Genomic DNA, 17948 nt, shown 5'->3' with positions numbered 1-17948 from the left:
AGGCAAAAAAGCAAGTAGCTGAAAAAGTAAAAACACTGAATTAACCGAACAACCAATGAGAAAATTATGAATCTTTTTATTGGTTATGGTTATTCTCCTCGGTTTGCATTCTTATTGTTTCTTGATTTGTTTGTAATTTTCTGATTGATTGTTCGGTTAACCCGCTATTTTTACTTTTGAAGCTGCTTGCTTGTCTACCTCTTTGCTTTTGTCGGATGTCTTTTCATCTATAAGCTCACTTATTTTGCATTGAAAAGGGGATTACTTTAAACCCTAAAATATGCATTTTTGTACAATTATACGTTGTTATTTCTTATTTTTAGTTATCTTTTCAATTGCTTTGAAATAATCTGACCCTGAATTGAAACACACCAGTAAATATACTTACATGGTAACATTCGTCACATTGTTCATTCCTTTGTCGTAATCAATCAGTTGATTGAGAACTTCGCCAAAGATAATCATGACCGCTGGCATGGAGGCACCCGAGACCACAGCTACCACAACGCCGACGATCATAAGAAGTTTGTCAAATGCGCTGGAGTACTTGAACTATGTTGTAAACGTTAAATAAATTAGTACTGGTGGTATTTAAAAGCGAAATCAATTATAAATGAAACTTAAACCAACTGAATCTATTACTATGTAATTATTGAAAAATATTGTGTTATTTAAAATTTACAGCTGGTTCTCTATTTAATGACTTTTAAGGGACCAGAAAAAATCATCCTTAAGTGGAATGCGTCCTTATATAGAATGTTTCTAAAACTAAAGTGGAGCGTCTCAGACCCTGAAAAGTAGTCTTTAAACAAAGAGAGTCGCTAAATAGAGCGTCGTTAAACAGAATCAACTGCATGTCCAGAAAGATTATAAAAGAGGAATTCTCATGAAATTAGTATTAATAATGTCCGACTTTATTTAATCTTATTCACCATTTTTAATAATTTCCGAGAACTAATCATATATATTTTTTATTGATTCTCCATTTATCTGTAAAACATAAAGTATTACTGGTTTTCTCATAAGTAATTTATGAAGAATTTTTGAATATTTTGACCAGTCATGTAACAAAGTAGCAAAAAAATCTTTTTAAAAACTTGTTGTAAACACAAAGAAAAGTTTTTACAGAACAAGCATAAAATGAAATAATGATTCAAAACTGCACATAACTAATTAATGAAGAGTTTTTGAATATTATGACCATTTCATGTATCAAAGTGGACAAATAACAGTAGACAAATAAACCTTTAAAAATATTCTTCTACTCATTGAGTAAGGTTACAATTATACAGAACAAGCATAAAATGAAGTAATGATTCTAAAACTGTTATTCTGTCTCCAGTTTCTAAGGAAGCTGTCGAAACTTTTTTTTTTTATATATATAATTAACGCAAATGAAGCAGCGCAGGCGTTCAACAACTCAAATTAACTTACACAAAAAAAATAAGCTTATCTTATTTGTTGACAGTTGAATTCAAACTGGCTAACTGAGCACCGGCATCATACTCCTCAAGACTTCCTGACCAGATTCAATGTAATTGTTTATTTCATTTTCGAAATAATTTCGGCAGAGTATGAACCATAGAAAATACAGGGCCATAAATAAAAAGCAACTTTTCTGGAGGAAACTTTTCGTTTCAAGTTGCATTGCAAAATTATTTTTATTCAAAAGATGTAAATTTAACTGATATTTTTAGTTGTTGCATTTCAACACGATTTTAAATCCTAATGGTATAACGCTGGGACACCTAATATTCTCCTTCTTATTCTTAAGAAAAATATTTTTAAGTCCTTCATTAATTATTTATGTACAAATTATTGAAACATGATTTACAATGAAAAGGAAAATCAATTTAAAAACTAAAATAGGGGGGTTTTGACAAAAAGGATTTTTAAAAGAAACGAAAAGTGTCAGACTATTTTTGCAAGGATAATGACCCGTTACATCGTTTAAAAACAGCTTTTACTTAAGAATATGCTAACAACGTTAACACAAGAAACTACCTAAGTAAAAGTACCTATTCTAAGTCATGTATCTGTAATGGTCTATCTGCTTCGTTTGATGTTCTCTGTTTGTGGCATTAACAACATATTTGCTGATTGCAGACTTAGAACTTTTAACAAGTTTATGCACTAATTTACTATAAAATACCATTCAAAAGTGTAAAAAAAATGTATTTATTTTAAAAATTTAAATGTTACCAAAGTAAATATTCCAACTGGTGGTATTTTTTCTTCTTCCTCTTCTTCTTCTCTAAAATAATTAGCAACGTCATTATTGAACATGCTACTTGAACGAAATAATTTTCACTATTTATGTTGTTTTGAAAACGATGAAATTGTAATTAAAAAGAATAAAATGCAGAGAATTTTCTGCATGTATTTTTTTTTCAAAAAGCAATGGGACTTACTTTTCTGGTGGGCATACTTCTGCTTTAAATTTGGCATTATAAAGGTCAACTTCGTTTACATCATTTCCTCCTTCTTTTGATTTTTTGGAATATTCATTTGTGCTAAAAAACGAATATTTTGTGTGAATATAGTTAAATTTGTAATAAATTTATTTCTTAACATTCAGAGATGATTCGTTAGATAATAGTTTTTCAAAATATTTTCTGATTTCGCAGCTAAAAGTAGTTTTTTACCAACTTTTTAAAGTTTTTTGATATGGTTAAAATAATTCAACAGCTTTTACCTATTAAGGGGTCACAGTACCTTTCAAGCAATTTCTTTTAATTTATATAAATTTTATATTTCTTTGAAACCATAACATGCATACTTATTTCGTAATCAATAATTTATTTCCAAAATTTAAAAATATTGCCTACTTTTTTAAAAAATTCAAAAAAATGAGGAAAATTTCAACTTTTTAAAATCCCTAAGGCTTTTCTATTTTTGCACTAATTTAAAAAACGTTTTTTGCAAAACGATTACTATATTCATCTCTAAAAATCTGTGCATTCATTTGCTTATGAGTTCATTCGAAAATTTTCTGTGATTAATTATGTAAAAAATCAGTTTTTTTTTTTTAATTGGTTTTTAAAGGTTGAACATGCTCTAAACATTAGAGTAATTCATAAAATGCTTATCCAATGCACAGTTTTGTCAAATATGTTACCCCAATCGCAAAAAGTATTACTTTAAAGCTGTATCTTTAATAGAAAAAACTCCTTAGGGATTCTAATGACATGAAAACACAAAAAAACCATCATCGAGAAAAAGCAATTTGAAGTTTTTCTTTTGCATAAGAACGCATAGGGAGCATGGCCTAAAACCACTCATAACTTTTTAAATATTTTAACTAAAGCAATGAAACTTTTTCCCTGTGTTCAGAATAGTTTTTTGTTTTGAAATAAGCAATAAATTTTTTTTTGATCGTTTCATCATTTTTGAGGTACTGTAACCCCTTAAGCAAAGATAAGTACTATTTTTTCACAAAAATATAAAAATAATCTTTAATATGTTTTCTGAATAAACCGAAGGAATAACCAGGGTATTCTGACGCAGCAGAAAACCTTTCAGAAAATGATTTGTCAATACACAATACACTTTAACTCCGTAATTATTTCTATACTAGCTGCGTGCCCGGCGTTGCACGGGCTACTTAAAAAAAAGAAAGAGATGTCCAATTGATGTTTTTGTATTACTCTGACATCAGTTTCTAAAGCGCTAAGGAATAAATAAATACGCGTAATTGCAAGGTTTGCAAAACACCAGTAGAGCATATTTTTGACAAAAATCTCTTTAACATTAATCATTTTTATCAATGATACAAGTTATGAGTATTTTCAATTAGCACAAAAGTTGAAAATATATGCATTATCAACTATAATCTGTGCTGACGTTAAAATGAATTACATCTGATAGACTATATCTGAAATATTTATGTACAATTACGATCAGCTTTTTACATAAAATGACACACACTTTTTGGTTGATTACGTGAAACTAAAGCACCGAGACTAAATAAATACCAATAAGCATTTATTTAATACCAAGTCATCAGATTCCAATTTAGCTTTGTTAAAATCCTGAGGAGCAATGTTTTTTGTTCAACTCCGTTTCACTTAAAATCCAAACAATCTTAATTTAACATGTTCTTTTAACGATACAAACTGTATTTCAAAAATAGAAACAGTAAGGAAAAAAAAGAGTTATTACAATTCGAAACTCACCCGTGTAACGGGAAAAAGTTCAACAAAATAAACATAATTAGTCGCACATCCTAAATGCACCAAAATATGAGGTCGGTAAATGATAAACTTACACTACAATCAATAAACATAGTAGCTAAAGAAACAATTTTCATATGCTGAAAAGAGTTAAGAACATTGAATGTAAAAAATGAAAAAAAGGACAGACGATAAAATAAAGGCTATATCCGAATAAAGCAACCAATTTTAAACTAATTTAAAATGAAATTCTAGATGGAAACGTTGTTTTAAGATTTGGACAGCAGTCAAAAAAATCTCTTTTAAAACAATTATTAGAATTTTACTTACTCACCCATATGCGAAATGGTAACAGAAAAGAAATAAAAATTCCCGAATAACATTGTTAATTAACGTTTTAATTAATATCTCCGCTAATTAAAGTCGCACAATTACGAGATTGGTCCTATTGTTTTCTTTGGAAAATTTTGAATTGATCGGTATCTCGTTTGACTCTCGATTCGCAGCGGTTCTCGAGAAGATAGATCTTCAGACAGACAGACAGACGGACGCGAACAGATTTTAATATTACAGTGGATGGATAATTCGCTCACTTCTTTTTACACGCATTTTTACTTAAACAACCTGTACGTAAAAGAGGGGTCACCAAACAGTTTTTCGCCACCATTCTAGCAAAATATTAAAATGCCTGAAATGTTCCACTTATTTTGAGATAAATATTTATTTCAAACAAAATGTTTTTTTTTTTTTTTGTTCTAATATTTACATCAGGAAACCTCAGTCCCATGTCTTATTTTTGGAATTGAAAATGTTCAATTCAATCCGCTAAAAAAAATTACCTTGATAAAAAAGAATTAATCAAATTTTTGATCTAGCAGACTTTTTTTGAAGATAATGTAAGAGAAAAACAGCTCAACGTATTTTCCAAGCAAACCTTTTCTGATGTGTAAATCTCTCTCTCTCCAAAAACGGATACAAGGGATGGGCGATTGGGTGATTGCACCTCCCTTGAGGAACCCTGCACCGGCAATTTTCCAAACTGAAGTTCTAAAATGCAAGTGTAAGATTTTTGATGATGTTAAGGAAAGGAATGGCTTTCGAATCTCCCTCCGGGAAACTTTTTGGAATAGATTTTTCGAAGAGGCAAGTTTAGAAGATCGTTGGCGATGTCAGTAGGAGGAGTTTGAATGTCGTCCTCAGGGTATTTTGCAAAATTTAATCATTAAAAGACGCGATCTCAGGCAGTGTAAGGGGAGAGAATAGGTTGAGTGACTTTTCTCCGGTAGTTTTTACCCGACTGAGCGTGCGCGACGCAAAATGTGTTTATAAGTCTATGTATGTATGTAAGTTTGTTTCTATGTGGCGTTGTAGGGGCTAATCGCCTTGGCCAATTTTGGTAACTCTTACGTCAATCGATTTGTCTTAACCTTGGGAGTGTCACTAAACATATGACAGTAATCAAAATTCACCATATCAACAACCAGTTGCCATTTTTCAATTCGGGATCGTGTCGCACGCTACCTGCGTGCGATAAATGCAGGCAGTTTTCACTGCTTGAATTTTTTGTTTACGAAGTCTACTAATTGGGGCCTCAGCGGCCGAGTGGTCTAAGTGAGTGCTTCTCACACTTCAGGCGGTGGGTTCGACTCCCGCCTTCGTTCCAGATGTACTTTCCCCTCTTTCTGAAGTAAATTCTTTCATGCGTTGTTCATATCTATTCTGTACTGTAATAAAAAAAATATATCATGCATAAGGGAGGCAATAAGACACTCAGATTGTAGTCATTATCAAAATAAACCTGTGTAATAAGCACCAAAAGAAAGACTACTAATTCGATTTTCATCTCTAACGTGTTGCATTTGTTTTTGTCGTGATTCAGAGGACTGAGTTTCACGACGTGTACTTTCTTGGCAGACTTTTTTAGTTTTGCGAGAAAGATATGATTGACGACGCTTTCTAGCTAGCGTCATCATGAGTTATATGAGGTTGTTTATATAGGTGTGCTGTGCTTGACTTAAGTTCGCGTATTTTTGCTGAAACTCAAGCACATGTAGCTTTAAGCCGAGTTGGGTCTCTATAGGGACTAACTATTAGTAGTTGAAACCACCGCAAGATACTTAATGAACCTCACGATGCAAACTCTCTAAATGAAATGACAAGATTGCGAAATGTACCGTCTTATAATCATAAATACTAAGTAAATGGAAATTAACTAAAAAGTGTAAAATAAAAGATTATTAAATAAAAACAAAAATCCCGATTGTGTAAAAACCAAAAAAACTAAAAAGAAAAATGTTTAATCCCAGTTGTTTAGAATGTTATTAAGTACTACTGAATAACTACACCATTGAAGTAGCTTTATAATCGTGCACAGATAAGACAAATCATAAATTCAAAAACAGAATAGAAGCATCAACAGTCGAGGCCCATTCACATTTTACGGAGCTCCTTGATTTAGAAAGAAACTTTTTTACTATTTAAAGATAGCTTAATTTTATATTTGAAAAATCAAGTATTATCATACCACGGAAAGGGTTAAATAATTTGTATTAGTCGCATTTAGAGATAAGCATTTACGCCATTTTGAAATCCTTTTTAAAAAGTCGGATGGATTTACAATGTGGGCTGCATGCGGATCGCTGGCCTTAATTTGTAGATTCTGGTTTAAATGGTAGTCGACTTAGTGAATTTCTGTTACCATGTGTAGAGCAACTTTTTTTTTTCAACCCATATGAACATAGCATTGTACTGGATCACAAATGCGTCGGGTTAGATGGGATGGTCGAGCTATCCAAGTATCGACTTATCGAGATTCAACATATATTTTGAACCATAACCATTAACCGAGGGCTTTAACCAATAATTTTTATAGTTGAGAATGCTAAATATGTTTTTACTATGTTTTTAAAGAAGAATGCTGGCTTACCTATTTTGAAGATAATTACCACTAGCCCACCATTTTCAAATTTGATTTTGGGGGGATTTCTGTGACCCAATTTTGTCCGATTTTGGCTATGTTATCCAGTATCGACTACTAACCCGGAAACCGTCAAAAAAGCTTCTGTTGCTATTTTTCCCAGGTTCAACCGTACATTGCTTGAACTACATGGTGCATTTGCTTATTTGAGGTCTGCAGCATGTGATGAAGTTTCTGGTCTCTTTACTCCACAGAGGCAGTGCTGCAGTTTGAGGGAGGGAGGGGGGAGATCGCGTCGGAAAGTGGTTCAGTGGTTCTTTTTGTTGAATTTTATATTTATTTTACTTGCATTCTTTTGCTCTGAGGGCCAGAGCGCGTGTCTAAAATCAACATAAACTTATAAACGTGTCCAGAGATTTAATAAATGCTAATCGTGCTAGAAAAACACTTAGAAATCCACCAAAACCGTCTATTATTACCGTCCTCAATATCAATCTTAACTTCAAGCTTTGTAAACTATAGGTGTCTCACCTGATAAACTGCCAATAAGTATTTTTTTATGACCAATCTCTGAATTTTAAAGACCAATCTCTGAATTTTTAAGTGCTCCGTTTCACTACGTACGTATTGGGTTATTCTTATACAGTGATTTCCCTATATAATTCAAAGCAGCTCTTGCATGTATATATAAAATACCTACTAGACTATCAATAAGGCTTAAAACCGAAAAACCGAGGGTGATGGGACATCGCTTCATCATAAATAATCTGTAATTAAAGGTTTAGAAGATATGACGTATTTTATAGCATTATTTCACGAAATAGCTTTAAAATTCACAAAGTGTTTTGTTAGAAATAATAATGTCTATTAGCCTTTCCTTTCCCTCCTTTTTCAAATCCTACATCTATGTATTTGTATATACTAATAGTGAGTTATAATCTTAAAAACAAATGAACTAGTTGAAGAACATAATATTTTCGAAAAACCTCGCGGTCGTAGAAAAAAATAAGATCGTTTTCGAAATCAGCAATAAAAAAATCGTAGTAATCAATTATTAAGCGTTAGAAGACATGACACCCTAAAAGTTTTGCAGGCTCCTGTTAGTAATCATTTTTTATACATAAAAAATGGTTTTGTTGCGATTGATTAAAAAAAAAAGAAAAATATGGAACCAAAGACTTTTGAAAGCTAATGTTTCCTTATTAACCTTGAATTGCTTCAAAATAATCTCGTTCTGTTCTGAATATATCGGTATTTCTTTTTCTTTCTTTCTTTCACGTTCTGCGGTAAAATACTAAGAAACAAGGGCGCCCATATAGGGGGGCAAGGGGGGCTCGAGCCTCAACTTTGAAATTAGAACTTCCTTGTTTTTAGTACTTTTTTCTTTGCAAAAATGCAAAAACATTTCTTCTCCAGCCATCAATGAATAAGTTATTAAAAATGTCAAATTTTAATGACTCTAATCTGTCCTGAAATCAGTTTCCACAGGCAAAATATCCAGCTAAACCACAGGGGAAATTTTTAAGCCCCCCCTCCTTGCAACTTTGCATATGGGCGCCTATGCTAAGAAGAGTGATGTATTTAATTTTCATATCTAAGTTACTTTCATTTTTTGAAATTTAAGTGTATTATTTTATGAACTTATTTTTAAACTTTCAGAGAACCACTTAACGTTAAAAACGCATCTGTGAAAAAATAATTATTTTTATGAAAATGCCTGTTCGAGCTTCATGGTGAAATAATAATTATCCCAGGGATTTCAAAACATTTCTGATTCATGGCACCCGAGTGTGAATTAGAATTTTCTTACGGCACCCTAGTCTACGTCAAATATATTACACATATTGATACCATAGATACTTCGCGGCCCCCTAGGGTACCATGACACCCACTTTCGAAAACCCTGAATTATCCCATTACGAACATCTACACTGGTGGGCAAAAATTCAGGACGAAGTCGAAAAATTAGCATATCAGCAGAACGAAGAGGCAGAGCGGACAGAAAGACCAATCAGGAGATTAAGTAAGGTGATGTACGGTAGCACATGCGCAGATATGCAGGCAGACGTAATGGGGGAGTGTCTGAGTAGTATAAAGCATGTTGTCGGTGTAAGATCAGTATTTCTGGCAAAGAGATTGCACGCCGTATAGCAGTTAAAATCACACCGAGTTGCTGCCTCAGCGAGAATGGCGAATAATCAATCAGACGACATCTGGATGCTTTTACCCGAGGTCAAATCATTGGGAAGTTGGAGGAAGGTCGCAGTGTGACAAGTGTGGCTGCAGAGTTCGGAATTGCTCACAGCATCGTTTCACGACTTTGGAGACAATTTCAAACAACAGGAACAGCTATCCGAGGGTTCAGTAGTGGTCGTCCGCGAGGAACCACACCCGCAGATGACCGGTATATTGTCTTACAGGCCAGAAGAAACAGGCGGCAGACAGCGGGAGAAATCGCTGGACACGGGACACAGGCGACTGGACGACCGATATCGCGTTTTACCGTGGCCAGAAGACTGCACGGTAGTGGTCTGTTTGCATGACGCCCTATACGGTGTGTACCTCTAACGCCTGCCCATCAGAGAAGGCGTTCTCTGTGGTGCCGGGAACACCGGAATTGGAGAGACAATGAATGGGGACGAGTACTCTTAAACAGATGAGAGCAGATTCAGTCTGAGTAGCGATTCTCATCGCATACTCATCTGGAGAGAGCGGGGAAACCGCAATCATCCCTCGAACATCATTGAAAGGGACAGTTATGGAGGTCGCAGTGTTCTCGTTTGGGGAGGCATCATGCTTGGTAGTCGTACAGACCTTCACATCTTCGACGCAGGTTCAGTCAACGGGACCCGTTATTGTAACGAGATTCTTCTTCCATATGTGCGTCTTTTTAGAGGCGCTATGAGTCCGCAGTTCCTTTTCATGGACGACAATGCACCATGTCATCGCACAGTAGCTGCCGAACAGCTCTTAGAGAGTGAGGATATTGAACGTATGGATTGGCCGGCACGATCTCCGGATCTTAATCCCATCGAGCATGTATGGGATTTTCTAGGCAGACGCTTGGCAGCTCGTACCTTACCACCAGTAACGATTCGGGAGCTTCGATTGGCGCTGCAAGACGAATGGGCAGCAATGCCTCAACAACTCATTGACACCCTTATTCTCAGCATGAGCAGACGCTGTGAAACCTGCCTAGCAGTCGGGGGAGATCATATCCCCTACTAAAGACCGGATGTCTCTTGCTGGACACCCATCACAGGGATGTTTCGGCCTTCAGTCGCATTGCGCTCCATGCTCCTTTTTCAATAAAGCTTCTTTTTATCCCTCTGATTTCTCTTTTAGTAAGTGTTGCTTACATTACACCTGTCCTTACATATTGGGGATCTTACGGTATTAAATGTGTTGATTTGGAAAGCTTTTGTACAAAGTTATATTGAAAAAACCGTCTCGTCCTTAATTTTTGCACACCAGTGTATTTTGTGTTGACGAAGATATGTGTGAGTAACATAACAAGACCAAATGTTTATTCCACTAAAAGAATCCACCAAGTACATGAACAATGAACTTAAAAAAAAATACATTATTTTAAAGAAAATAACGATAAAGACATTAACAAACCATTTAAAACATAAACTTCAAATTTTTTTTTAACATTTAATATTTGAATAATCCGATACGTTTTGTTTTCTTGAAACTTTTTAAAGCAATCAAATGTAACTAAATATTTAGACGAGAATAATCAATGAAAGTGATTGATTTATCTCTTTGTTACACGTGAAACGATTTTACTGTTGTACTTTTCTTAAGGAAAAAGAAAGATAGGAAATACTATTCTCATCTTAAAATGAAAGAACTTCCACTCGCTCAAAAGTTGTTGAAAAATAATAAATAATAAACGCTATTCTTACAATGTTGAACTAAGAGATGTACTAGATAAGATAAATAAATACCTTTGTGCTGAACAGTAAACTAAGAAAAAACAATGTCAAAAAAGCAGAAATTCCCGATTACAGCAGACACGTGTTTCGGCGTTACAGGGAACGCCTTTTCCAATGCAAAAAGTGATGAGTTTTTTTGCATTGAAAAAGGCGCTCCCTGTGTAACGCCGAAACACGTGTCTGCTGTAATCGGCAATTTGTGCTTTTTTGACGTTGTTTTTTCTTACTTAAGAGATGAACTGTCTAAAATAAATTTTCAACTATGTAATTTAACTAGAAATATAACAAAGTTAAATCAAATAAAATTTCATGATTATTGCTTAACACGTGTTTTCGGATTTATTTACATCCAAAAACTAACTTTTTTTTGCATTGAAAAAGGTGTTCCTTGAAACCTGGGGCACCGCGAGCTAAACTTTGAGAAGCGGGAAATCTTCAATTTGCCGAATGAAACTATGAATTTACAGACTGATAAAATTCGAGCATGCACACTTCCCATCAATGCATACCATCTAATGAAAATTAAGCATTATTAAAAAACAATTTAAAAATTTTAAAATAAAAAAAATAATCTGAATGTTGCAGTATTGTCTTGAAATGTGCCGAATAGTCAGCAGAATTAACCCGAATAAGGAAATTTTTGGAAGGTCACAGTGACTCTCCGTGACCTACCAGAGCACCTTTGCTTGAAACTGTGTGCAGCAAACTGCAAATTTTGTGTGATTAAACCTCATTGTATTCCTTTACTTTCTGCCCACTGGTATTCATTTATTTTCCTATTTAACTGGGTATTTTTAGCAGAAAGACTTATTAAAATTTTTTTTGTCAAAACAATTCTTAAATTTTACGAAAATTAGAGCATTAATTCTATTTTTTAATCGCGAAAGTATATCTTGCAAATTTAAAATATTAGCAAACCACAGCTCATTAAATTTCTCAACATACCTTTTCATTTCCGAGTAGACATAGTTTCCTTCTTTCTCTTGCCACATATTGCTGTATAGAAAGTCGAATTGTAAAACAATATTTTACCGGAGATGTCGCAATGATTTATCTCTTCGCCTAATAAATGTCACTATCTGGAAATACCACTGACAACTTTATGAATATTTCCAACATGGCACCTACTTGATTCTTGTCGTGTTTTTTTTCGAGCTTGTTTACAGCAGTGGAAAATGTAACACGCTGCACAAGGTTAAATACACACGAAAAGTGTCTGGACTGTGTCACAACCCACAGTAGTTGATGCTATATCACTAAGGGTACCCAAACTATCAAATTCATTCAGTCTTTAAAATGTGTCTAATGCTAAAAATTTCAGTCATGGATCTTTTACGGTGCGATTTTTTTTTCTCATAATGCTGGGAAACTGATGCACTGCTTGGAACTTTGAGTAAAAAATATAACGACGAAAAAAATAAAGAAAACATTATGATTAATTTTCCTACTCAATTATTGGAAATAACTAACATTTGGATATAATGAATTCTGAGTGATTTTACGATTTTTTTGGGATTTATCTCATAATTTGTAGAAATAAATAGGTCGTCATATTTCAAAACTATGCATGATTTATTTACCGATTCTTTATGCTCCTCCCCCCCCCCCTTTATTTTTGTCTCGGAGCGTGTGTTCGTAACGTGAATTTCAGATTCAATATAATGAATGCTTATCAATTTTACACTGCAAAAATATTTCATTTTATCACCAAAAATGATCTTTGAATTTCATTTAGCATCTATAAAATAGTTTCCTTTATCAACTAAATAAAGCTTTCAACAGTTTTATAAGATTCACTGTTTTTTTCTCTCGTAACTTTCTAGCTTTGATTTGAACCAAATCTCATTTTTTATTAGTGCCATATTTTTATTATATTTTTAAAGGTTTAAATAGTACAATAAACCGTTCCATTAGGTCTTCACATCCCGTTTTGACGAAAGCAAAATTGAAGAAATTATTGTAGAATTTCGTTTTTAACTGGCTTCATGCCATTATAATAATTAATGAATGTGAGGATAAAATATTTCAAACTAGATATTTTATTGTGCTTAATTTGTTTTTCTTATTTTTCTTCATTCACTTCAATTCAATTCAATTCAATTCAATTCAATTTATTTCAATTCAATTTTTTTCAATCAGGGAAATATATATACATATATATACACACACACATATACATACATATATATACACATATATATATATACATATATATACATATATACACACACATATATATATATTTTACAAATATGCATTTCACATATAAAATAAAAAGAAATTACAAACAGAAATATATTTCTCTCAGTCGAATTGAGAATCCCTGATTGAGTAGATGGGAGTAAAGGCTTATTATTAGTAAAAGCACTTATTAGTAAAATTCAAAATCTACTCTAACATTCAAAGTGATAAGAACACATTCTTTCGTATTCTATATTCTTCAAATTTCAATCAACCCTCTCGTTTATTGCAGTCTGTCCATTCCAGACTCTTTCGCGATAAGTACATTTCCGCGAAAAAGCAGGATTCACTATTCATAAACGAAATATTTTCCTAGTTAGGAGAGTAAAAACCTTATTGACTACCTTTAAACGCGTTTTTTAACATAATTTGAACTCCCTGGACGTGAAATAGCACCCTTTAGTCACCAATACTCTTATTACCCCATACACACAGAGTGTGAGAAAATATTATGTTATTTTTGAGAGTTAAACTACCCACGCACACAGTTCTTATACATTGACACTGAAAAAAGTGCAACTTGATCAATCATGAAATAAGGGCAAATGAGGGAAAGTATCTCAACCATTCCGTCTCTACCTTAATGCTTCAAAAGGCAAGTATTGAACCTTTTTTTTTTTTTTTTTTTCAAATGCGTTTATCCCTTTTCAAAAAAAAAAAAAAAAAGAAAAAAGAAAAAAAAACAGAGACATACACTCCCCAGCAAATATTTAACATTTGAAAGTAGATAGCTATTCTTGACAGTCTCTTCAGCGTTTTTATAAATTCCACATCCCCTCTCCCCTCCCCCTTAACTGGATCTGCCCTTAGAGGAGCTTTCTTACGCAAAAGAAATATTTGTTACTTTTTCGAAATAAAGACTTAACAGAAGAAAGTGATAATGAATTTGAACATGATAATGAATATACAGTGCCGGTTAAAAAAATCTTTACATTTGGCTGGCAATAAAAAACTTTACATGCGAACTTCTTGACATGATTTTATTGGCATGCTCCCCAGTGATATGGCCGAATACCGAAAATTGGCCTAGGTTGTGGCTGAATATTAGGTATTCGACCAAATCACTAGGGAGCATGCCAATAAAATCATGACAATAAGTTTGCATGTAAAGTTTTTAATTGCCATCAAATGTAAAGATTTTTTTTTGCCGGCACTGTATTGAAAAACACCGTTATAGAGTGAAGTCGTGAAATTCGAAGCGCTAAGTGGCGTGGGACGACTGTAAAAAGTATCTAGTCCAGCTATTAGATGCGCGTACTATAAGTGAAGTATTTTAATATTACTTTCTTGCATTGGAAAAGGTACAAGATTCAGTTTTTCATGCTCCCTTTGTTAAAGAACAAAAATGGTTTCTTTCTATGCGATAAATTTATTTTTAAAACTTTTTTTTATATAGTGCTAAGCATGAAAAATAAAATAATTGTTCAAGTAAATCAATTTTGATTTATAATACCTGTTTAAGTACTAATAAACGGCAGAAATCCTTTAAAGTACTGGTATTTGTATAAAATCTTTGCAATCGCTGTTCGGCACATTATTCATACCGTGTAATTAATTCAAAGGTGAATCGCCCTGCTCGCAGCTTTACACTCGCATAGGGTGGGAGCCATGGTGCTACAGTACTCATGTACAGGATGCAGAAATAAAGAGATTAAACTGAAAACTTCTCATGTTTGATCCATTAAACAAACAGTTTTTAATCCATTAAACAGAATGCCGTACTTAAGGGGTCCTCTGAAATTCTGCAAAACTATTCCAAAAATTGCTTTTCATTATACTTGTTGAACTGAAAAAATTGTTATTATTAACAATTTAAATTTTTTAATTAATTTATTTTTTAGTTCAATTAAAAAAGGAAATTGTAATTGAAAAAATGTAAACTCAGTGTTTTAATCTGCAATAGGGAAATCAAGAGGCAAAGTGAAATAGTTAAGATGACTGAGCTTTTTCAAAATGAACAATCTGAAAATGTGTCTTGAAAATTACAGTACATAAAGAAAGAACATTTATTTTTTTATAAATCTTGCATTGAAACATTTTTTCTTTTTGGCAGCAAAATTGTGACTTCAAAAAAAGTGAAAATCTCCCCCCCCCCTTTTTTCATGGGGCAAAGGGGAAAATTGTTATTGTTACCAATTTTTATTTTTTAATTTGATTGAGAAATTTTTTTTGAACGAATTAATGAGCAAATAACAGGATAATTGAATAAATGGAAAGATGATGAAGCAATAAACTAAAAAATAAACAAGTTAATTAATTAATTCACTGAGAAAATAAATGAGTGAATAAAATATAGAATAAATAAGAAAATAAGTGAATGAATTAATTAATAAGTGAATTATTAAATAAAGGAGTGGGTAAATAAATTAGCTAGAAAACGAATACGTAAGTGATTTAGTAAATGATTGAATGAATGAACGAAATGAACTATTTCACTTTGCCACATCCACTTCACCCACAAGTACTACTTGACTAATTGTGAAAAATATTAAAAATAAAAATAAGCTAAATATTAAATAAATACTACACCGAATAATAGAAGGTCCCAATAAATATTTAAAATGTTAATAAAAACTTTATCATTCGATAGTATCAAAATTAATTTGCACTTAGAACGAAATATCAGAGTTTGAGTATCTATTTTTTAAAAATTACTTGTGTATTATCATATGTTTCGATTTTCAGAAGTAATTTTTTATTGACTGGAATAGCCTGATTCTGTTACTACATAGTTAAAATATTACTAAGTAAGTGGCGCTAAAAGCGGAGTAAATACTTCACTATTTTCCTTGCCGCGCTATTTTTCTTTGCCCCACATTCCCCTACTTGTTTTTATTTTAGGGGTTTCGAACATCCTTTCTTACAAAACAAACGTTTTCTTTCAAATTTGAATACCTGATGATAACAAAAAAAAAAAAAAGAAAGAAAATCAAAATTCTTCAAATTTAAACAAGACATACTCTATATTTCACATTTCTTACAATTGTCAAAAAAATATGAATTTAGAAAATTGTTAATTCAATATGCGTATAAGAGTACGTGAATCCCTTTTTTTTAAAAAAAAGTTGTTAAAAATACATTGAATGAACATTTAATGAGGGGAAGTTAGAAAGTACAATAATAATCAGATTATTTTCCTTCCTTTAATGGATGCATCATTTTTTACATTTGCACGTGTTAAATATTTTTAAAGCAGCACTCTCTCATTTAAATAACCTATTGTAATAAAAATCAATAGTATATGCAATGAAATAAGAAAATTTTTTTGATCATTTTGGATTTCACGAGAAATATGTTTGATAAAACCCTCCCCGAAACAAAAGCCTGGTTACTGCCCTCTGGAAAAACTTGATGAATATTCATTTTTAATATTATGTGCTTCTCTCCTCTCTTCGCAGCGTCTATTTACAAAATAATTTTACGTGCAGAAATCAAAAAATTACTACAGTTAACTTCCGGTTTTTCAGAATTTGAATATAATATGACTTCGAACTAGGAAATCTTAAAAAGGAAAAGAATGGAGAAAAAAGCAGTTCTTCTGTTAAGTTCTTTTTTTTTTTTTTTTTTTGATGGTGAACATGGCAAGAAAAATTTAGAAATTGCAATTTTTGCTTTGCAGTGCTATCTGCAGTGCGAAGCAGGCACTGCGAAGAAATCAATTCCTTTTTTCGACAAAGGACATCCATATTAATTTAATTTAAACTACAACTATTTAATAACTTACTTCCACACTCCAATATGAGGTTTATCTTCATCATCTTGGAATCCCTTATTAATGTATCTATCTGTAAAATAGATATTCTTCTTGTTTCTGTTCTTCATGGATAACAGTTCTTCTTTACTCAATCTCAAATTTCAATCCTCTTCGGTAATAGCAATTTATTTTCTTTCCTTGTTTGATCTTCGTTGAAAACGTTCCATTTACTTTTCGGGCGTTCGTTAGCGAATCAAATGTCACCCGCAGGAAAAAGAAAACTTTTAAAAATCTCCGAACGTTGCACAAGGTTGTTAAATGTGTCGTTCTTTATATATGTAACCTTCACATTTTTTACTCCGTCTATCAATGATACATTTTACTCCTTTGTTGACTTCCCGGTAAAGAAAAATAAGCTTTATCTTTGCCTCTCAAGTTGAAGAAAAGAGATAAAATTTATATTATCAGCTTAAGAGTGATGTGTGATAAAAACTACCTTAAAATGATTGAGCATCTATGTTAATAATCGTTAAATTCTTTTGTAAATGGTTCAGAAGATTTCGGACTAGCAGTACCCACGTGGCGATGCCCGCGCTAAGAAGTTCAAGAAATTCCGTAAAAAAAAAAAAACACACACACACACACACCCGCCCCTCTTTTGATATGAAATGATCATTTTTTTTTTCAACTACAATGTGTACACATCTTTTCAAAAGACCTATTAAAGTCTGGAATTCATAACTATTTGCCGAAATACATAAAAATACTAACAGTAGCTCTAAAACTCAAAATAATCCTTTAACTACGTAGTTCTTCGCTTGACGCGCCAAGCAACCACGCTACCGTAACCCTGCACTTTAGCGAGTGAAGCGGTTTTTTCCCCCTGCAATTTGAAGTGCTTCATCAAATGAACAATGCTATAATAGAAACTTTATATAAAGCACAATCACAATTGAATGATAAGACAAATCAAGTTATTTACT

General features: G+C 32.7%; 1 protein-coding gene across 1 annotated transcript in view; it reads right to left on the bottom strand.

The window, feature by feature from the left end:
- Positions 1-17308, bottom strand: part of LOC129232541 (ATP-dependent translocase ABCB1-like) — an 84324-nt gene extending 67016 nt beyond the window's left edge. Inside the window, exons 1-4 of the mRNA XM_054866680.1 lie at positions 16996-17308; positions 2412-2513; positions 2203-2254; positions 389-552 (exon numbers count right to left, since the gene is read on the bottom strand). Coding sequence (XP_054722655.1) covers positions 389-552; positions 2203-2254; positions 2412-2513; positions 16996-17093 — 416 coding nt within the window. The 5' untranslated portion in view covers positions 17094-17308. The remainder of the gene's footprint in view (positions 1-388; positions 553-2202; positions 2255-2411; positions 2514-16995) is intronic.
- Positions 17309-17948: the final 640 nt, after the last annotated feature.

Source organism: Uloborus diversus, chromosome 1 (genome assembly GCF_026930045.1).
Source record: "Uloborus diversus isolate 005 chromosome 1, Udiv.v.3.1, whole genome shotgun sequence".
Taxonomy (NCBI): Eukaryota; Metazoa; Arthropoda; class Arachnida; order Araneae; family Uloboridae; genus Uloborus; species Uloborus diversus.
This window is presented reverse-complemented; position numbering and strand designations above follow the sequence as displayed.